The sequence below is a fragment of the Acanthochromis polyacanthus genome, chromosome 3 (genome assembly GCF_021347895.1).
Source record: "Acanthochromis polyacanthus isolate Apoly-LR-REF ecotype Palm Island chromosome 3, KAUST_Apoly_ChrSc, whole genome shotgun sequence".
In the NCBI taxonomy this organism is placed as follows: Eukaryota; Metazoa; Chordata; class Actinopteri; family Pomacentridae; genus Acanthochromis; species Acanthochromis polyacanthus.
Genome location: NC_067115.1, coordinates 33,916,681 through 33,939,593, shown reverse-complemented (window position 1 = coordinate 33,939,593; position 22,913 = coordinate 33,916,681). Strand labels below are relative to the sequence as shown.

General features: G+C 40.0%; 1 protein-coding gene across 1 annotated transcript; it reads left to right on the top strand.

Annotated features, from left to right (window-relative positions):
• Positions 1-492: 492 nt before the first annotated feature.
• sh3d19 (SH3 domain containing 19) lies at positions 493-22,566 on the top strand. Its single transcript, XM_051945534.1, has 21 exons — positions 493-701; positions 8,204-8,243; positions 9,428-9,468; positions 9,672-9,711; positions 9,954-10,077; positions 12,639-12,831; positions 12,912-13,898; positions 15,686-15,799; positions 16,061-16,176; positions 16,562-16,611; positions 16,697-16,877; positions 16,968-17,036; positions 17,153-17,290; positions 17,403-17,475; positions 17,947-18,077; positions 18,185-18,243; positions 18,320-18,543; positions 19,661-19,713; positions 19,848-20,025; positions 22,081-22,184; positions 22,266-22,566. The coding sequence occupies exons 1-21, from the start codon at positions 629-631 to the stop codon at positions 22,371-22,373; spliced, it is 3,096 nt and encodes a 1,031-aa protein (XP_051801494.1). The 5' UTR covers positions 493-628; the 3' UTR covers positions 22,374-22,566.
• The last annotated feature ends 347 nt before the right edge of the window (positions 22,567-22,913 follow it).

Below are 22,913 nucleotides of genomic sequence, written 5' to 3'. Positions count from 1 at the left end.
TTTATATATTTTATTGCCTCTAATACAGAGTACCAAACTGATTTTCATTCACCTAAAAACCTATTCTTCTGACTTTATTATGGGAAATTAAATTTGATTAAAAATCAATTTACCAAATGACTTTCATAGCCTTGGGGGAATCAGTGGAAATATCGAGATGAGAATAGCTGCATCAGGGAACTTTATACCCGTGAATTCCTTATTATTAATATTTTCATATTGACATTTAATCTTGACTGTACTGATTTCATTTTTCTACATCCTTATCGTGGACATGACAGGTTGGGGTTTGGCGCGCTGCTGCTTTTCAACATGTTTCCAAAATAAACACCAACAAACTAAGGCTTTCTGACGCCTGAGAGTTTAACAAAAACGTTTAGACACGCTGTAAAAGGGTTAATCTAGCGTTGTCACGGTGAGTTTTGAGGGGTCCGGACGCTGAGTGGCACCACCTCCATCCATGCGCAGCGGAAAGTGCTGCTGTGCGCAGGACGCGCTGGAACTTCTAGCGGACAGGACGACTGATCTATCCAGCGTGTAGTGGGATGAAACAGCAAACCACTGCTCTCTGAAGGTCGATGTTTACTTCATTTATTCATGTTTGATTCCTATATCGTAATAAATCCTGATGGCAGAAGCCCGGCGTGAGGAAGAGGAGGAGGAGGAGCGCAAAGAGCTGCGGGACAGAACCCCAACAACAGGTTCGTTAGAGGAGCTCAGAAGTTTCACTTTATGCTTTATCGGCCTTTAAATCTGTGTCCGTCCATCGGTTTGAATTGTCTTACTACAAAATTTGAAATAATTTTCCCAGAGGCAAGCAGTTTTTTGTGCCTGTTTTCAACCCATTTCACTGCTAATCATTAATGATTTGTTTGGCCTCTATGTTCCAGTTTCCCTTTTATTTTGAAAATTGTGTGGCAGACTGTTGAAACTTGGTGAAGTTGTGAATCCACCACAGGGAAAACCAGGTTTGCTTTGACTTGTGTTTAGCAGAAATGATCAATGTGGAAATATAAATGCAGTTTAAACAGTAAATTATATTCACAAAACAAAACAGTGACTTGTTAAAGAAACTTCAAGTGTCTGGTTTACATTTAAGAATTCATGCAAGAGATACGGAACAGCAGGAAAGACACAAAGATGTTAACTATTGTGCTGCAGATATTGGGAAATCATTTTAATTCTGGAGGTTACAGCAGCTCAGTGACAGCTCTCTAATATCAAGATGCGCAAACCTGGCAGAAGCAGATTGTATGTTGTCACCCAGATTGATAAGAATACGTTAAAAAAAACCAATTTGCTCACTTCAAAAGCATTAGATTCCTCTTTGATAATGTCTGGATGAATTTATAGGGATGTTAATAGCTGTAATTACCCCAAAACTTCAATACAGGGCAAAGTGGTGCAGATTGTGGTCATGTTTTTGCCTTCTAGGTGGAAATAAACCAACTTTACTTTGCTTTAATTTAGTTGAGTTGCTATCAAGACATTCTGTCACGGAGAGTGGCCTGTTTAGTTATGACTTGAGGAGACATTTGTAAGTCATTTAAAGCAGCCTTTCTGGTTCTTATTGTCACGCACCGCTGATGGATTGGATGAAAGCAGTCACAGCTGAAGTCAACAGAGCTAGAAATTTGTTACCTCACTGCACCACCATCATTAAAAAAAGTACAGTACATGTGTCCAACATTACTCATAGCAGCATGTGTCATCTGTTGTTGAAAAGGAAACAGCTCTCTTGTTCCTTTTAGCTTCGGCTTGCACACATATTTTACATTCATTACAGTTTAACAATGGCTCCTTCTTGCAACACCCCTATTTCCCTGCTCTCCTGCGTGTTTGGTTTCCACACCTCACCTGCAGCATTCGATATTTATCATATTTGTGTGTTTGATCTTTTATTACTCTTGTAGAATGTTTTGGAAATTTGGTCTTGATATTTTGATGAGGTGTTTTTACCCGACTCCAATAATTCTGTTGTGCCTAGACTGTCTGTTTGCCCACAAATGGCCACTAGAAATCTTGAATGTTGAATCCCCAGAGCCCTGCCTAGTCATCTGCAGCAGACCCTCACACCACACCCTGGACCCAGCAGCTGTCTGAACAGGAATCCCCGTCAGAGTCTGAGCAGACAGGCTGCTGTGTCATGAACAAGCTCTTGTCTGTACTTGATCCAGTTTTCCATCATTTCGAAATAAAAGAATACGTTTGGATCCACATCAGATGTGATTTCAGGCAGTTTGCGCCGTGAATCACTCGTCTGCATTGACACCGTCTAATCTTCTCTGACTGAAAGGTCCACAGCAGCTGCTGACATCGTGTTATTCACCCGTGACAACATAATCTGTTTGCTGTAAACCGTCTTGTTTTCCAAGTGAGAGTAAATCTATTTCTGGGTGTTTTTACCTGGATTTTAACACGTGTTCTGCATCAGATTTGACTCTGATTCTGCCCAGGATCTGCTCGGTTCAGGCTGGTGTAGAGTGTCGCGCAGATTGTTTTTCTTTGGTTCCTTTTGTTGCCAGTTGGACCAGCTGCTCTGTGGCTGCTGCTGTGCTGAGTAATGGCAGCATGTGTTCAAGTGTGAGGGAAACCTTTCCTGTCGAGCTCAGCAGCTTTCTCTCACGGTGCCTTTTCAGGTGTCACCAAGAGACATCTGCTGGTCTGGAGTTTAAATTCAGAACTGTACAAGGAGAGCTTCTAGAGTATTCTGATCTGGGGTCTGCATTCTGAATGTTTCGAACTGTAATGAACCTTTAAAGCAGGGGTGTCAAACTCCGTTCCTGGAGGGCCACTATCCTGCATGTTTTAGATGTTTCCCTCTTCCAACACACCTGATTCAAATGATCAGCTTATCATTAAGCTCAGCAGAAGCCTGATAACGAGCCTGATCATTTGAATCAGGTGTGTTTGAATCATTTAAATGGTGAATAAAATGCTGCAGGTGTAGCTCTGCTGGCAAATATGGGAGGTAAATATTCTGTCAGCTGATCTGGATGTTTTTGTCGTAAGACCTTATTTTTATGGGTTGCCTTGAATTTTGGTACTGATGTTTGTGTTCTCACTGAACAAACTGAAATACAGTTTGGCGATCTCCTCAAATTTCAGCAAGCACCACAATCAGGCCGTCTGCTTTTAAATGACAAAATCTGCTGTCTATTTTAGTGCACACATCTGAACATATCTGTAGTGTCCAAAGTTTTTCCATATTTCAATTTAATGATTAAAAGATGGTATTGTCCAATACCTGCAAGTAGTAATTACTCCACCAAGGAACACGGTGGAGTTATGTGATGATCGGCATATGTTTGTCTGTCCGTCTGTTTTTCTGTCTTTGAGCAACTTTACTCAAAAATGGATTCATGGATTTGGATGAAATTTTCAGGGAAGGTCAAAAATGATGCAAGGACCAATTGATTAGATTTTGGCAGTGATGCAGCTTATAGTCTGGATCCATGGATTTGTTAAAGATTTTTGTATCATTGCGAGACAGCGGCACAGCGCACAGCGTCACTGTAACTATGACAACCAGTGAACATTCAGTCAGCTGCCTGCTGACGATCACATGGTTGCGATCCTACTGCTGTGAGCTTATTGGGACTTATCCATCAATAATCATACAAGGAACAATTGATTAAATTGTGGGGGTGTTTCTGAGTCCCATCAATTCCCGCCGCCGGCTACATATTTAGGTAACATGATTCGGTGTCCGTACATAACGTACACATACATAACACACACCTGTGTTCAGCGCAAGGTCATTTTGTTAGTGGGCACGTCTATGTTAAATGGCCACATTCTATAGTGCAGTGATTTCTGATCATCAATAACGAGTAAAAAATGCTGCATTTCTTAAAAAACATGCTACATTTCTGACAATGCCATATGAGGGGATGAACAGCCTTGGCAGAGTGCTACTCTCTGCGTGCTTTTCTTGTTTTTAAAACGCTGTCACTGTGAAGGATGTAAAAGTGCAAGGTTGTAAAGATTGGAGGGAATTTGTTAAGTGTGGTTTGCTGTTTTTTCCAAAGCTTATTTTTCTTAAGAAATTTCAGGTTGCTCAAAATGTTTTATAAAAAGATAATTCCTTAAAATGTACTTTTTTGCACTAAAACAAAGGGAAAATTTGGAGTTGTGGTTATTTATATATAGGTTATTGTGCTTTGATTTTACTGTTTGGCCCCACTTGGGCTAGATGTGGCTCTTGATCTAAAATGAATTTGACACCCTTGATCTAGAGGAAGCAACAATATTGTCTTGAAGTTCATTAGTCTTTCGTACGTACTGTATGTGCATCGTTCATACATACATAAACAGGCCCACCGTGTAAAACCCCACAGAACTGTGTGGCTGTAAACTCTCAGTATTATTCTATAGTTAGTGGAAACTGAGTGTAATAGATTTGCATCATGAGACACTGCAGTTTTAAATCTGTGCAAATAGATATGTTGGACTTAATTGACATAATAGACAATTAAGCATTTCAACTTATTTGTTTTAAGATTTGTGTAATGTTTGATTGGTGTAGTTGGTAACCACAGACGTCACATGAGAGCAATTCCTGAGCTTGAAGTCACAATTAAGACTGAAGACACTGATGTGTCCTCAGCTGACCTACATTCACTGTAGATGTCTGATATAATCTCTAGCTGCTGGTGTTTCCACAGGCTATATCAGAATAAACTCCAAACACACATATACAGCTTCCCTCTTCAGTATCTTCATAGCTGAGGTTACATCTCATGGCTTTATGTTGCTGTATATTCCATTTGGAGCTTTTAAAAACAATGTGTATGATGTATTCCTGTCTTAATGTGGCTTCATGAGCTGCTGTTTTTGGTACAAAGGCCTCATATTTAGGTTTGACTTATGTTTGACTAAAATCTGTTTCTCTCCACATATAAAGATGAATGTATACAACTGAACAACTGAAAAAATCAACAACATAACACGAAGTTTAAATATTAATTTTGACATTTTATTACCATTTTCTAAGCACTGCCTGGTTTTAACACCAGATGACATATTTTAAATGCTTTGCTGCATGAACTGAGAGGATATTTCAGGTGATCAGATGCCTTAAACAGTCTAAAATTCCAGCAAAAACAACTACATCATTAACATTTACCATCATCTTTATATGCTTTATTTCGTTAGCATTCATCTCCTTTGATTCACATTCTTCCTTGTGTTGTTTTAATCCACTTTGCGGCTTTATAACCTGCTACTGTAACTGAAATGTTCGACAACTTTATAGCTGCCAGTTCATTTGTAAGGCAAACAAACGCGCTGTGACTTTATGACCTAGTAGACATACAATCAAAGCTGCTAAAATTAACTATTCAGACAGGTTCACCCAGCTATGAGCAGCTCAGAGCAACGTGGACATTCCTGCCACTTTACACTTCGCAGGAAGAAAGGCAGTGACGGTGCAGGATCGTGTGGCACAACCTCCACTTCCTGAATGACCACATTCCAGCTCGTCAGATTGGCCTAGTAAACACAGGAACACCGAGTTATCACAGGGCCGTCCCTCTCTGTCCTGTTGTCCGTGGGTGTGTGACTGATAGCTTCAGGTTCTTTGTCACACTCCGACTCTCAGTGGGCCGAAGGAGGGAAAGATCTTGATGGAAAATATCCCTTTGATGCTGAAGATTTTAGATTTGTTCCTTTAATTCTGCACAGGTAGGGGCATTGTTGTTGTGTTTTAGGGCTGCATGGCTTCAACAAATGGGACTATAAATGTAACATTATGTCTTTTAAGTTGGACTGCACTTCTACGAGGAAGTGATGATGCTTTATTAACAGCACCGGAGTATAAAACCTATTGCCAGACAGTTACTAAAAACCGTCTTTGTCATTAAGTGAAAGTGCAGCAGCTCTTTTCTCACCTGCTGTTAAAGTGTAACTCGAGGCGGCAGAGCTGTGGCTCCAGCAGTTAACAAGTAACAGGTGTGACAGGTGGATCTGACTGCAGCAAGGTCTCCGGCTAGAGGAACTAAAACAATGAAGACTTTAACCTTTGCCTGGATTTTTCTCATCGGTTTACCGCCACAAACAAAAGACCTCTTGTTGCCGATTCTGTATATTATGTTTGCTGGACTGAAGATCTACTTTATGCTCCTTTATCACTTGTTGTTTATACAGAACAGGGACATCAGCTCAGTGTCCAGTAATACAGGAAATATAGAACTAAATTTAATATAAAACAACAGTGAAATTATCAGTTAATCCCAGTTTATTTTTGGAGGAAAGTAACATGTTGTGTATTCTTAATGATGGTATTTCCTTTAAAAAACATGATAAAATATCACTTAGATTCAACTGTCAGTAGTGCTGCTGCTGAATATTTTCATTATTATTTTATTTCTGTGACTCAGGAGATGTTATATAAATGTTCATGAAATGAGCAAAAATCCTTAAATGAACTGAAATAAAATCAACATTGCCTCTGTGTAGATTTCAGTTTAAAAGCACTCACACAATTCTCTTGGACTAACTGGTTGATCAAGGTTTAACTGCTGATCCTGCCAGTTAGGTTGAGGGTCTAGTATTTCTAGTTTATACAGTCCTGATCTTAAGTATTCAGAAAATTGTGTGTCACAAACTATTTATTTGTTATGTAAGTCAAGTGATGTTGAGTTACATTTCTGTCTGTTAATGTTCTCTGGTAGGCTTAATTGTATTCTATTTCATATTTGGCTTAAAGACAACTTAATCTCTGAAGTTTTAAGTGTGTTTTCCAGTCACCTTTTCACTTTCAGTCTGATCTTTAGCAAGTAAAACATTTGATCAGGTGATAGACTCGACCAATCGAGAACTTCCAACTGTCAGAAAAACTCCTCAATGATGCATTGAACTTTATTTTCTCTGTTTTGGCCCCAAACCACCAAACACTGAAAGTCAGAAGTTAAAACACAGCCACTTTCAGTTTCATTCTAAATGACCCAATTCAAGCCCTCATCAGTCCATCCTGCTCCTGTCTACCACAAAACAAATAGACTAGTCTACTGCAAGAGGCTTTTTCCATACAGTTATACTTCTAATCAGTGAGTAGGACTGCCTTGTTGGAATTTTGTGATTTCTGCAACAATATTAAAGTGTTTTGATTTGTTTATGGTTTAATTTACTAGATTGGATAAAAATTTTCTCAATATTTTTAATGAATTACTGTATTCTGATTGGGCTGCACAGTGCAGTAGTGGTTAGCACTTTTGCCTTGCAGCGAGAAGATCCCAGTTCGAATCCCAGAGTGGGATCTTTCTGCATGGAGTTTGCATGTTCTCCCTGTGCATGTGTGGGTTTTCTCTGGGTACTCCGGTTTCCTCCCACAGTCCAAAAATATGCTGAGGTCAATTGACTATTCTAAATTGCCCGTAGGTGTGAATGTGAGTGTGATTGTTTGTCTGTATATGTAGCCCTGTGACAGACTGGCGACCTGTCCAGGGTGTCCCCTGCCTTCGCCTGAGTCAGCTGGGATAGGCTCCAGCACCCCCCGTGACCCTAGTGAGGATAAAGTGGTGTATAGAGAATGGATGGATGGATGTATTCTGATCAAATTAATAATGCACTGAGATAAACAACTGTTCACAAGGTGCTTTGACAGTTAAAACATGCAACACAAAGAGAAGGCAGAACAGTCAATTAAAATGAATAGAAAAAAATGCTAATAAGTTAAATGAATAATTAGGGAAGGGAAGTAGGCAGTTGGAGGGTTAAAGAAATTAAAAATGCCAAAAATTAGACAATTAAGTCAACTCTAATGACATCATACCAAGGAACCAGGCAGCTAAAATTAAAATAAAACAAGAGAGAACAAATAAAATAAACATAATACATAAAAATACAAAATAAAACAGGAAGACTAATGAAAGCTAAAAGTAAGCTTCACAAGCAAGTCTATAAAAATGGGTTTTAAGAAGTGATTTAAAAGAAGTTACTGACTCCGCAAGCCTTTTCTTCTCAGGCAGGCCAAAGCAAGAATAATCTATATATATTTTAAAGTAGATGGTTTCGTGTAACTATGCTTTCTTTTTGAACCCATACTTTTACTGTCACATTTTTTAATTCAAATCCTCATTCAAACCAGCTCACTGCTTGTTCACGGACACTTAATTTTCACACTTTACTATGAATGTTAAAGTGCCAGGATGATGTCTGAGTTGCTTCATCAGTCATGAAACCTTTTTGTTTTCCTCTACAGATTGTCCTGAAAGAACCAAGCCGGATCATTTGCAGTGCAGGTGGGTAGTTATGTCTAATGTGAGTGTCTGATGTGCTGCTTCGGTTCACTGGACTCTGTAGCTGAGAGCAGTGCACTGTCCCTTTAACAGTCAGATCTGCTGATGGTGAGATTGTGAACGGAGCAAACAATGCGGTGATCTCCCCTCGCTGACAGACAGAAGGTTAACGCAGGATAAGTTCAGCTGTTGTTTACAGATGTTAAGGAGATCAGTGGCCTGTGCAGACCTCAGAGAGATCTGTCAAAGCATCAAAAAGCACAGCTTTCACAGATAACACAGGCCTTTAGATCCTTGTGTTTACAACTCGGCTAATCAATTAGATGGTGGTTCCAGTGGGAGGCTGAGGATTGCTGGCCTTTTCCCCCTGATAGTTTACATCAGCCTCCTGCAGTCAGGTCCTAATGAGCTGGATGTGTGTTGGTAATGAGCTCGGGTCTGTCATGAGAGTTTCACAGAGCTCTTGTAAACATTACAGAGTCCCAATACAGTTTCCATCAAGACAAGACGACGATGAAGAAGAGATATTAGAGGAGTAGAAAAGAATCTTCAGCACTGAGAGTTAAACAACTTGAAGATATGGACATGTTCGGCTCTGTGTTGTGTAAAGGAATACTCAAATATACTGTGTGTACCTGGAGTCTGGTGTTTTTGTGAGGTAGGTAGATATGAAGCAGATTCATGAGGATTATTGGCAGGGATGTCGCTCTTGTCTAATAGTTTTTACCTTTTGCAATACTGCAGTTAAGTGTTTGAATGTAGATTTAAGGTTTTTAAAGCTGTGTAAAATGTGTTTGCATTGAATAACTAACACTTTGGAGATTAGTAATGTAGAAATGAATAAATGTTTATCTGATTAGAAGCTTCTTGCTGTTTCCTGAACCAAACCAACCAGCAGTAGAACTTTGCATTTCAGCTTTACTTCCAAAAAAACATTTCTACCATTCTTCATGCATATTTTTTATTGTTTACACAACTTTATTTCACTTTGTCCCTTTAGCAAAGATACTAAAATTCACTGTGTGTTTCCATTTTTATAGAATTCAACCATTATTTTAGCTTTTTTGTCATTGTATAGACTGGCATTAATAGTACAACTAGAGTAAATTGTACAGTATTGTGAAGCTGCTTTTCTCTGTATATCAATGATAAATGGTTTCATGGTCTGGTCTGCTCTCTTGTTTCAGTCAAGGACCTCTGTCTTCTATACGAGCTGCTATCAAACGAAGTAAGTTTGTCTAAATTGGACTTCAAGGACATTTTTAGATCATGAAATGCCTTAATTTTTGAAATGAACATTCTGTTGTGATGCGATTTTTGTTAGATATAACTTTAATATAATGTGCCATTTTTTTTGCTTGTCTACATTTTTAAGAAAGAAATTCATCAGTAAAAAATTAATAAAATGCGACTTTTTTTTTATTCCTTTAGCAAGAACAAACTCTCAGAGTGACAATACCAGAGACAGAAGGTAATATAAAATAATGTTTCTGTGAATTCCTGTTAATGTTTACACCTTAACTGTACTGAAACCAAGTGTCTCATTTGTTGTATGTTGCTGAGACTTTTGTGGTGTTCCAACAAGTCTATGAAAAGTAAAGTTAGAAATAAGAAGATCAAGAATATGTGAAGAAGAATCATGCTAAAAGTACAATAAGCGGATGTGTAGATGCGTGTCCTGGGTGATTATGATGCCTTTACATTTTGTTTCAGGCGACCAGAGATCACCATCGTCTCAGCAGAACCTCTGGCCAGCAACAGCTGGTTCTCAGGAAAATCTGTGGTTTTCCCTCCTCCTCAGTCTGGCTGGTCTGCAGGCATCCCAGCTGTCTCCCAGGTAGGCCTCATACAATCAAGATCAGATATTTTCTAGTTGCGTCATGGCCGCAGGTCTGTGCTTTGTGAGAATATTCCTCCTAAATGATAAACAACAAATGCAAACTCAAGTCATGATTTAAAAAAAAAATCCTGGTCTTATCACCTCTAAAAATATTAAAATCAACCCTTAAAATATTGTAGAGATCGCAGAGCCGGTCGCTGTGACTGAACTATTGTGCTGCAGTGCATGATGGGAGTTCAGAGTGTTGGGATTTAAATCTTGTTATTGTGGTTTATGTTAGTGTTATGGTGTTGCAAGTGTTTGTGTTTTGTTGTGTTCTTGTACTTTAGTCAGTCTAGTTGGTTTAGCTAAGTGTTATGCTGTAAGAACTGTGAGTGTAGTCTTTTTAATGTCTTCCTGCTACATTTCCTGTATTGTGTGTTTGCTGCATGTCAAAATGAAAGCATTTGCCAGTTGCAGATTGCATAAAAGGTGAATATCCTTTCTCCAGCGTTGTTCTGCTATGCAGCTTGCCACAATATACTCATCATGTGCTAGGTGGAATTGTAACCCTCTGATCCCCAAGCAGTTTCTGCTCCAGTCTCATTTTTATTCACTGTGGGCTCATTTTTTCACACCAATATAAAGTCCTCTATATTCTATGGAAACAGCACAACCATGGTTAAGTATAGGGGACACTCAAAAAAATGTCCTTTTTGCAGTATTGCAAATGCTATAAATCTGATTATTTATTTTACAAAAAAAAGAAAAGGAAATAGGGCTGCACAGTGACTTGGTGGTTAGCACTTTTGCCTTGTAGCTAGAAGATCCCCAGTTCACGTCCTGGCCTCCTTCGATCTTTCTGCATGGAGTTTGCAGTCTCCTTCACCCTAAGTCAGCTGGGATAGACTCCAGCCCCCTGCAACCCTAATGAAGATTAAGTGGTGTATAGATAATGGATGAATGGATGAAATAAATAAATACAGGAATCATTATGGACAACATTTTTCCAAGTGCCCACAGGTGTGTTAGCAATACTGGGGAAAAAGGTTGCTCTACATGTTATACAAACTTTACTGCTAAATTTTACATTTTTCCATAATTGTCTCCTTTCTGTGTAAACACAGTCTGGACTTCATTTGAGTTCCATCAAAAAGACTCTGAATTTTAATCACAGCTGAATCACTAATGGCTTCTCAATTGCAATGAGGAACACAGAATCTTTTTTTTTTTAACAGAATCTGGTTAGAGCAAATGGTTCATTATTTTGCAGAAAGATTTTTAAAGAAATACGTGATTTTTATGAAATATGACAATTTTAAGCTTTTTTGACAGAACCGTAAGTCACACATGATTGCTTTAAGGACAGTTGGAAAGTTGTAACTGTAGCAATTCTTCATTTATTGACAGTTTCTGGCTCGGATGAATGTTGCAGTTTTGATATTTTTAACAATAACGTGAATTTCAAACCTAATTTTGAGGTTCAGGAGGTTAAAGCTTGCTTAAGCTAATGGATTCTTGGAAAAAATTATGAGGACATAGCTATAATGTCATTAGCTGTTAGTATATTATCATGTTTTCTGCAGTACATTACTCAGTTAGTATTCTGGGTTTTTTTTATACTTTTTTAAAATTTTTATTCATTTACATATACAAACAGAACATGAGATCATCATGGGTGTCACAATTACATCAAAGATTCTTTTACGCATACATCACAATATAATGTCACATCATTCAAGGTGCATACACAGTCCATCTTTCCCAGCGTTTGATACCTTTCTCCAGTTCGAGTCTCAAAACAAAAGTAAGTCTCTCCATGCAATAAATTTCTTTAATGATCCCATGCCACTGGTCCAATGTTGGAGGGTCCGACTGCAACCATTTCCGGGTTATCGCTTTCCTACTACTTGCCAAAAGTATTTTCAATAAATATTTGTTCCTATGTAGAACTGTATCTGGTATTTTACCAAGATATAAAGTAACAAAAAAGTAATCTAAATCCACCCCTATTATTTTATTTATCTCAGCTGCCACCTCCCTCCAGTATGGTTGGACTTTTGGGCAGGCCCAAAACACATGAAAGTGATTAGCCATAGAGTTACCACATTGCCTCCAACAAACACCTCGGCTCTGTACGCCTGTTTGCCGTGCTGTTATTTTAGGAGTCATAAAAAATCTCACTACATTCTTCCAGCCGAACTCTCTCAACGATCTTGAGTTTGCAGGGGTCGCTTGTGTTTCGCATATTTCCATCCAAGTCTCTTCTGATATTTGTGTTTCTGACTCCCTCTCCCATTTTCGTTTAATGTATGTCGTAGAATGATTTTTAGAAGCTTGTATACTTCCGTATATCCTTGAGACCAACTTTTTGTTGTCTTCTTTTTGATACACATCATGAAATATGGAAATCAGATTATATTCCCCCTCCTCTTTGGTATGTAGTTTTTTATTATAATAGTCTCTGACTTGCAGGTACTCAGTTAGTATTCTAACGCAATCACTATGTAGAAAAAGTGTAAATGCTATGATGTTTATAATAAAATGATGTGGGAACGCTTCTCTTCTTCATGACTCAGCCCCCACCATCCTATGACCAGGTGATTAAAGAGAAGAACCAGGAGGAACATATTGTAAAGCCCACTGCAGCCCCACGCCGGACCTCCTGCACCACCACCAGCGCCACCCAGACCGACCCCGTGAGGGAAAACGGCTCCACCACCGTCCCACAATGCACTGCAACTCCACCGTTAGCTGAGAAAAGATCTGCTGGTGAGGCACATGTCTGTCAACGTTGATGGACATTCATCAACTGTTTTGGCTCACCATATTCTGATTCTTTTTGTTTCCAGGTAAAAAGCCACAGAAACCACCGAGACCCTCATTACCAAAACCAGCAAACAGAAAACCTGAAACAGAACAGAAGGTTGCAGCAAACACTGAGGGCCAAAGTGAAATAAAGTCCGATGTAAAGCCACTTGAAAAAGCAGAATCCACTCATACATGCACCAGATCTGTCACTGTACACTGGAATATTCCTACAAATCCTCTTTGTGTCACTGTTGTTGAAACTACTCCTTCTACAAACTCAGAACACAGTCAACCGCCCGTTCCACGTCCTCGAACAAAATCCCGAAAGCAGGCAGTCGAAGAGGAGGCCCCGGTCCAGACTTTGGTGAAGCTTGGTGAAAACTTTGCCAACATTCAATCTGATCCCCAAGAGACCTCCTCCTATAAATATTTAAAGGAGTTATTGGAGGTCTTTAGTGCAGATTTCGAGTGTGAGGAGAACCAGTCGGACGAGCCCTCTTATGGTGAAGATGCTGCTGGCGAGATGAGCACCAACCACAGTCAGCGTAACATCCGGGCCAGGATCCAGGCCTTTGAGAGCCAGGCCGAGGAAGGAAATGTGTCCGAACCAGTCAAACCAGAGCCTTGGCCCAGGAAGAGCACCAGAAAACCCCCAGTAGCTGCTAAACCTTCTGTGGCTCTTAAACCTCAGTTTAGTGAGATTATAGAAGATGATAATCAAAACGTATCATCCGTTCACACCCCTGAAAACCCCACACAAGCCCCCAGACCTCAGCCCCCTAAGAAACCGGCGGGACTGTCCATAAAGGAGGAGCTGGAGACGATCCACAGCAGGGGGGCCCTTCCTCAGAGATCACGTCCTTCTGTTCTGACCAGAGCCAACAGCATCCACGATGAAGAGCCGTCACCACTTCCACCTGTACCGCCAGCGAAGCCTTTCAAGGAGCCACTGAAACCCAACCTGAACATAAACAACCACAACTCATCGTCTATGTCCAGAGAGAACGAGTACGTGGACAGTCCATCGAGTGAGTAGCATTTTATTCTTTATGTTTGTTGGGAAAATGGACTGCTCTGTAGGCAGGTATCTAAAAATGTTCATTTTCAACTTGTCTATTGTCAAATTTACAAACCATTCTGCCTGTATTTATTCAAAATGAAGTGTGTCATTAGCGAATATAGAAAGAATGATGAAGACAACAAAGATCTTGAGTCTCAGCATAAGTTATCACAGTAATGACTATCGTAGGCTTAAAACTGCTCCCTTTGTTTGACTGACAGCAAGAAAACTTATGTAAATCAAGAAAGCTATATCCAGCAAACAAGGATTAAAAAATAAATAAATCAGAGAAGTGAATTATTGCTATTCATGTTGTAGTCACAGTCAGCACCTTCAGCTAGAAGATCCCCAGTTTGAGTCCCTGCCTTCCTGAGATCTTTCTGCATGGAGTTTGCATGGTCTACATGTAATATTTTTGTTTTTCTACATATATTAGAACATATGCTACATGGATATTTTTCTACTAACATCAAATCTGTGCAAGATAGGTAATGATCTGTGCAATTTAAATATGTATCTACATCTTATCTTTATCCTATTTTCTATCTGTAGAAAAAATGCTTTCAGAGGAATTTGTCTTTAACTTTTTTATTGTCTGTTTTGCCGTGTTTTTGGCACATGAATTAAATTTAAAATACAAGTAGAGAGAGGTGGAGGGGTAGTCTGCACTGTCAAAATCACACAGAAATGTAGTAATTCTTCCTAGTTTCCTGAATGTAAACATATGCATTTTATGAATTTTTAGTTAATTCCAGTTAAAAGATCTAATTTTTATTTTCCAAATGAACAGTTCACAGTTCAGTCATCTTTTTAGATTAAGTTTAGAAGAAGCAAAACTAACTTATTAGCAGATGATCCTGGATGCTGAGTGTCTTTAATACGTGTTAAATTAAGTTCTAGTTGTTACCGTTCATAGTAATGAAAACGGTTCTAACCACAGCAAAGGCTGCTACTGAATTAATTCCCTTCTCGCGTTGATTCTCTTACTGTCGCTGGGAGCAGCCTGATAGGTCATCTTTGTATTTAATTCAGCGGAAATTGGTTCTCTATGTTAATTCAAGGATTATTCAACAACATCTTAAGATTTTTTTAACTTGTCTTTCAAGTTCAGTCAATTTGACTCAGCCAGTTGTCCAATTTCACGGCTCCCAGGATGATTTTGGACAAATTAATCAATCTGTGGGCAGCTATCTTATATTTTTAAGGCAGCCTGGACAGCAACTTTTTAAAAATAAAACAAAAAATACAATTTTAGAGTGTAGCTACAGCTGTACTGCATATTGTTGTAACTATGTTAGAATGTCAACTAACTGTTACTGTCAACCAGTAACTAGTGATTCTAAGGGCAAAAATGCTGCACAAATGAACTGTTAAGAAAATGTTACAGGATATAAATTCTTGTAAAACCATAAACTGATGCTTTTACATTTCTTTTATGAGCGTTTTAATCAAATGAGATACGAAATATGAATTAGAAAACGAGCATGCGGGAGTGGCATCAGCTTTCTCATCCAACGCTCAGTAAGAAAGCAACAAAGTGAACTTCCCAAAATGTCAAACTATTCCTTTAATTACTGTTCAGCTAATAGAAATGTCAAGTAGTTTTCAGTTCACTGACTTACCATTTAATAAATAAGGAAAATAAGGAGAGCTCTTCTGGATTATAAATAAGCTACTAAGTGTTGCTCGACTGTTGTGACATTTTGAAGCTTCTGGGCCTTTAATTTCTATTCAATCAAATGTCTCTTTTTTCAGATCACGTCCCGATAAAACCTCAGCACAGTGTGGACAGCAATGGAGGCTCCTTCAGCAGACCAAGTCTAGCAAAAAGACCAACCACCATCAGGGTCCCCAGCAAAACCGGTTCAAGTGAGTCCAGCAAATGTGTGATGTTGCCCGTTTTATGTCACAACAGGCTCAAATTTAAGCGTTATAAGTGATGTGTTTATTTTGTATCGACTTACATACAGTACAGCATGTTTGCAGAGTTTTGTAGTAACTGTGAAATGCATTTTAGAATTTAGAACGGGTTTTACACATGCATTGCACCCGGCTTTCGCTTTATTTTTGCACTTTATTGATGAGTGCAGGTTTTCAGTGTTTTTTTGGTGAAGACAGATTTCTTCTCAGTGTCAGATAATTTCCAGGACGGCCCTCCTCCTCCTCTCCCGGCTCAGAAGCCCGTCGGCTCCCTAAACACCTCAGTGAAGCACAAACAAAGCCTGACATCCAGCCTCTCCCTCCAGGTAAGATTCAACATTACAGAGCAGTCACAAATTTCACATCAGCTTTACGCTTTGTCGCTATGAACGTCCCATTTTCTGACATAAAGAGTTTTTTTTAGACTAAAAAATACAAAGAAGAGAGCATTTTTTTCATCATTTAATCAAAATGATTTACTGCAACGGTGCTATTAGTGCATACAAACTTTTAAAAGCCTCTCAGACAGGTTCTGCAGCTTACCTGCTTTCCACAAACAATGACACTATTGTAGCTACATTGACACCTTACCTGCTGGTGAACCGGCTCTGACTGAATGCTGTGGGTTGTCACTGTGGTTGGCAGTGCTGCAATATTTACACAGTATCTGTTTCAATGCTAATAAAAATGCACAAACTAATTGTTTTGCAGGAATCTTTCAGCACTGGGCCGGAGCCATCGCTGCCATCGCTACCACCGCGGTAGGTAAAAGAAGAAACAATCGCTGAGTACAATCTTAATATTAAAATTGTAGATGAAACTGATATCGACGGTTTTGCATTTCAGGAAGCCCAGTGTGAAAAAAGCCCTCCCACCTCGCCCACCTCCAGCCAAAACAGGGCCTGGTCGATCTCTCTCAGCGTCATGGGAGGCGTCACCCAAACCCCATGCACAGAAGCCCCACAGGAAGCAACCCGTTCTGCCTCCGAGGCCCAAACCAGGCCACCGGCTCTACAACAACTACACTGTGAGAGATCCCACTGCATGCTTGAATGCTGCACTTGCATTTCTGATACTGCTTCATGAGCATCTGTTTACGTTTTGACTCTCTCACCAGCTTCCGCTTCCTCATGGGGTTGCCGCCTTTGACTTCAACGGGAGTACCACAGGAGAACTGTCATTTCAGGTGGCCGAAACTAGTTTTATGAACTCAGAAGCTGCCTCTCTACACATAAAACATTGCAGTGCATTAATAAATCTCACTTCCTCAGTCTCACCTTAACGGTAAATCCTTTCCAACAGAAAAATGAAGTGCTTCTGCTGCTGGAGCAGACGGATCGCGATGAGTTCGAGTGCCAGATCGGAGACATCCGAGGCCGAGTGCACAAGTCTCGCATGAAGATCATAACTCCTCTCGGCTCAGACATGTCTCCAGCACAGGTAGTTTATCCTACATTTGTGACTACGTCTTTGATACCTGAGCCTAACTCGCTGTTGCCCACAGTTGGCTCAGATATATGAACCTTTAGGCGTCTTTGTTCTCTGTCTGCAGGGGGCTGGTCCAGCTGCTGCAGGTGGAGATGATTATGGGATAAAGGTGCAGGCTGTACATGACTTCACTCCAGGTAAAGCATCAGTTTCTTCAAGCCAAACAGCGTTTTGATTGCACAGTAAGACTGAACTGACAGAGTATATTATGATGTTTTGGAAAATACTTAATTTGCTTCTTGATGATACAGAAATCTTTAACAAATCCGTGCATCCAGACTGTAAGCTGTGCCACTGCCAAAATCTAATAATCGGTTTGTCCTTGTGCCATTTCATTGAAATCTGTTTTTGAATAATGTGACAGACAGACAGATGTTGATTATCACATAACTGTTCCTTGGCGGAGTAGTCATGTAGCATCTTGCTTGTTGCTTACATACAATACAATTTAGGATATTTTCGAACTTTCGAGAGCCAGGCGAGCTGTTTACCCATCATAACGGCCTCCGTCCCCAAATCTGAACTCACCTTTGGCAAGAAAGTGAGAGCATTCCTTAAATGTTTAAAGTATTAACTGACTCTGACGTTGAAGCATTTGTCGTCCACAGAGGGTCCAGGAGAGCTGGTTCTGAGAGCAGGAGACGTAGTGACCATGGTGGAGCAGGTGGACAGCGAGTGGTACAGAGGAACCTGCAGGGGATCTACTGGTTTCTTCCCCATCAATTATGTCAAAATCCTAGTGAGTTTCAATGCATTGGTCAACTTTTTTGTATCAACACAGCCTGCTGCAAGTCAGAAAAATCTATGGATTAGAAAAACGAATGTCTATTTTCCTTTTCCACTTAGTCAAATTCACCAAAGCCGTTCCCTGAAAGGAAACCAAAGCCCCCATCTACATCAGTCAGGTATGGATCTGACAGCTTAAAATCTTTGCATCAGCCTTTACAAACCAACCTGATGAGTTTAAAATATCCCTCAAAGCGGTCCGAGGTGTGTGGCACGATTCGACTTTGAGGGCGAGCACAGCGACGAGCTGTCGTTTACTGAGGGGGACGTAATCCAGCTGAAGGAGTACGTGGGGCAGGACTGGGCACGAGGGCAGGTCGGCGCCATCACCGGCATCTTCCCCCTGAACTTTGTGGAGGTCGTTGAAGATCTGCCTCCACCCCCGAGTCAGCTGCAGTCTGCTATGATAGCCCTGCCTGGTACGATTACCTGAAAACACCCACCGTTTAAGACATTTACACCTTTCTTTATGTGCTGACTTGGCTACCAAGAGCAAAGTGGGCTTGCATTACTTATTTATTCGACACCAACATAATATCCTCCCGATGCTCAAGAGAAAACAAAAGAGCAGTTGTGTCCATCATTGAAGAGCCTTTATTCATCCTTTTTTTCCTTTATGCTGGCTGCTATTTTCCTCTGTGGCATGTCAGGAATTTGGGCTTGTTTCTGTTTCATTAAAAAGTTGTTTACAGAAGTCCAGGCCACAGGCAGGACTTCAGAAATACTAATTACTGGTCACTAGTTGTAACAAACCCCCTTCAAAAACATCTTTGAATTGTTTTTCATTTATTTGGCTTTATAAAAAATATTTTGTTCATACATATGTGTGTATGGGGCTGCACAGTGGGCTAGTGGTTACCACTTTCGCCTTGCAGCAAGAAGATCCCCGGTTCAAATCCCGGCCTGAGCCTGGGATCTGTCTGCATGGAGTTTGCATGTTCTCCCTGTGCATGCGTGGGTTTTCTCCGGGTTCTCCGGCTTCCTCCCACAGTCCAAAAATATGCTGAGGTTAATTGGTTACTCTAAATTGCCCGTAGGTGTGAATGTGAGTGTGATTGTTTGTCTGTATGTGTGGCCCTGTGACAGACTGGTGACCTGTCCAGGGTGTCCTCTGCCTTTGCCCGAGTCAGCTGGGATAGGCTCCAGCGACCCTAGCGAGGATAAACCGGTGTATAGAGAATGGATGGATGGATATGTGTGCATATTTTCTATAAATGTTGCTACTATCTGGATCTGAACTGGTCTAAACAGCGTTTTTTCTGTACTCTCTGTAATTAGTTTAAGGTTATATAATTCTCCAGCATCAAAATACTGCTTCAAAGAACTAAATTAACCTTATATTGTTGGGAAACTCAAATATACAAACCATGAAACCACTGGAATTATGCTCAGAAGTAATGTAAAAGCTACTTTAAACTTCCCCTCAAGTCAGGATTCCAAATTCCCAGAAAAACAACACGCACCCTTCTACAATATTAAGATATTTCACACAGATTTGTCTTCGTTCCTAATGAAATCTTCTACACATTTCCACAGGAATGGCCGCTGCTACTCCCAGTACACATACTCAAGCTGCCAAACCTGCTCAGGTAACCAATATTTACTGTACAGAAGCAGAAACATTAAAGAGGATGGTGCTGGTTGAGCCAAATCCAATGAACTGTGTACAACAATAATAGATATGTAATTTTCATGACTCCTCCTCCCTCTGTCGGCGTCTCAGTCCGGTGTGGAGTGGGTGGTGGCTCTGTACGACTATGCAGGAAACTCAGAGGACGACCTGTCCTTCCAGCAGGGCGACTGTATCCTGATCACCCAGCACATCAACGCCGAGTGGAGCTGTGGGAGGCTCAGCGGCAGAGAGGGGTTGCTCCCCAGAGCTTTTGTCGAGGCCACCACAGGTAGAAAGTTTGTCAGCTGTCGTTTTGTTAAACTGATCCATAAAAAAGCCTTTAAACACTGGTATCTTCAGTATTTGAGCTCATTATCAGGGTGGTAATGAAGGCAAATATGTAGATGGAGCATTAGTAAGCGTGTATTTGCAAATGTGATGGTAACACATGGCCACATTACATTACAATACTGCATTATTGATAAAAAATAGGGCACATCTTTTAATCTCCATGAGATTAAACTAGTTCTTGAGCATTGTTAGAGAATTCTGCGATTTCGAGAGACAAACAAGGAGGCAGATTCAGAGACACTGTGGACACTCAGATGGCTTATGTTGAGAATATGGTTTACTGATATCAGGGTAAGTGGTACAATGAGCAACACAATGATGTGAGCACTGACAGCATCAATTCTAAATAATATTCTTCAACCTTGAGTCTAGATTGAGTTGGGAGGAATGCCATGTTTAGATTACAGTCCAATACGGAGACAACTTGTCTGCTCCGTAACGTCAGACTGAACAGTATCTAATCTTAACCAGGTCATGTTTTTATTACAGCAGTTGTCTCTCTCTCACATGTTTTCTTTTGCAGCATCTGCCTTTCTCAGGGTCATATTAGGGACAGAGAGGGCCAGAATGAGCTCCCAGCCTCAGTTTGGGAGAAGCAAATAGGAACAGGGTTCAAAGGTGATAACCTGTAGCATAAGGTGATCTATAGGTTCTACAACTTGATTTAAGGTGATTGTAGTTGACAGATGCAACCTGCATGATATCCTGGGATGTTTTCAGCTAACAGCTGTGAAGAAATACCTTAATCAGGGAAAAGAGTCATTTTTCCTCAACAAATCCCTCCTTTTTGATCGTAAGATCAAACCCAAACTTTAATTCAAAAGGGAAAATTACTATTAAAGGGAACCTCAGTCAGAGAAATCCAGGAAACTGATCCTGTAATGTCTTTAAAACAACATTTCAGATCATTCCATATTACTGGCACAACTGGGACTAGTAATTATTTTTTGACTAGATCAAAAGTCACAAAACTTAACATGAAAAGCACTTGGGTAGCGCAGTACTCCAATACTCCAGTACAAGGTTGTTTATTCCCCCATATGGCACTGTCAGAAATGCAGCATTTTTTTTATTAGTTATTGATGATCACAAATCACGGCACCATAGAATGTGGCCATTTAATACAGATGTACTCACAAACAAAATGACCTTGCGCTGAGCACAAGTGTGTGTTATGCATGTGTACGTTATGTACGGATACTGAATCACGTGACATAAATATGCAGGGTGAGGTGGGAATTGACAACACCTCTACAATTTAATGAACTTTTCCTTGTATAATTTCCAGCAGATACATCCCGATACGTCCACAGCGGTGGATTTGTAGTGGGATCACAATCATGTGATCATCAGCAGGCAGCTGACGTGGCGTTCACTTGTTGTCATAGTTACAGTGACACTGTGCCACTGTCTTGCAATGATACAGAAATCTTTAATAAATCTGTGGATTCAGACTATACGCTGCATCACTGACAAAATCTAATGAGGTGGTCCTTGAGTAGTTTCTGACCGTCCCTGAAAATTTAATCCAAATCCTTTAGTTCGTTTTTGAGTAATAATGCACACAGACGGAATAACAGACAAACAAATGTACACCGATCGTCACATAACGCTCTCGCGTTTCTTGGCAGAGGGAAGATATTCAGTGTTACTCAACCTGGGATTTCTCTGCACTTTTCATTAAAACAAATTTTTCGACTATTATTTCCTTAGTCTTTCTGCTTATGTACAATCTGTGCAATAATCCATCAAAAGAATCCATGCAATACCCCTGATATGTGCAATAATATTATTTTTTTTACAACTAATACTTAAGTATATTGCGGTTTATTTAATGTTACATTTCATCCCTCAAATGTTTGCAAATTTCCCCACTGGAGGATTAATAAATGTTATCTTTTATTGTCAAAGTATTTACCATTCTTGTGTCAGCTGACTGATCAATTGATCTGCTACTGTGGTTCATTAACTCCTCATACGCCTCCTTTTACAGACCAGCAGTCTTCTGATAACCACCAGAATGGAGCTGCTGAAGGGCCGAGAGCCAGAGCTCTGTACAACTTCACATCGAACTGTGATGAGGAGCTCTCACTGCAGGTGCATTGATATTTTTATCGGAATGTTTCCATCACAAATTTACAACACAGAAGCAATCTCTAAATTCTGCGTCTTTCACAGGTTGGGGACGTCGTCACCAATCTAGAGTCTGTTGATGAAGAATGGTTTTTGGGGGATTTAAGAGGAAGACGAGCACTAGTCCCTAAAAACTACGTGCAAGTACTGTGATAGATTCACATGGCCTATGTTTTTTTTTTTTTTTTTAAAAAAGGGACACAGATGGATGAGCTAAACTGGGATCTTGGGTTGTTTTCAGCAGCTGAAGCCTGTATTTAACTGCCTTTGACGCAGTGCATCTTTTCTCTTATGCAGCATTGATAGTGTTTACTGAATAATTTATACCAATAAATATTAAATATGGTTGGCAGTATTTTTGATTGACAAGCTGATGGTTTTGGATTCCTCACCAACTGTACATTTGCACCATCTAGTGGTTTGTTTGCCATCTTCCACCCAGTAGTCGCCATCCCCAATGTGTGGTCAGTACCCTACCACATCCACTTTGTAAGCCGATGTATTAAGTGGAATTGGCTCTAAATAAAGGTCAGACCACTTCAGGGGGAATACTGTTTGAATAAAGATGTAGAATTATAGGTGGTTTACAGTATGATTTTATATTTAATACTGCACTAGTCAGTACTGAAGGTGCCCATATGGGACAAACATGTTGACAAAATGAACATTTTGCAATATAAATATAGTTTTTAA

Excerpts from the sequence above, each read along its gene's own strand:
- sh3d19 (XM_051945534.1), top strand. The coding sequence starts at position 629 with ATGGCAGAAGCCCGGCGTGAGGAAGAGGAGGAGGAGGAGCGCAAAGAG. Across the intron at positions 17,037-17,152 it reads CAGGAGAACTGTCATTTCAG|AAAAATGAAGTGCTTCTGCT; the intron begins GTGGCCGAAACT and ends CCTTTCCAACAG. Across the intron at positions 18,078-18,184 it reads TCAATTATGTCAAAATCCTA|TCAAATTCACCAAAGCCGTT; the intron begins GTGAGTTTCAAT and ends TTTTCCACTTAG.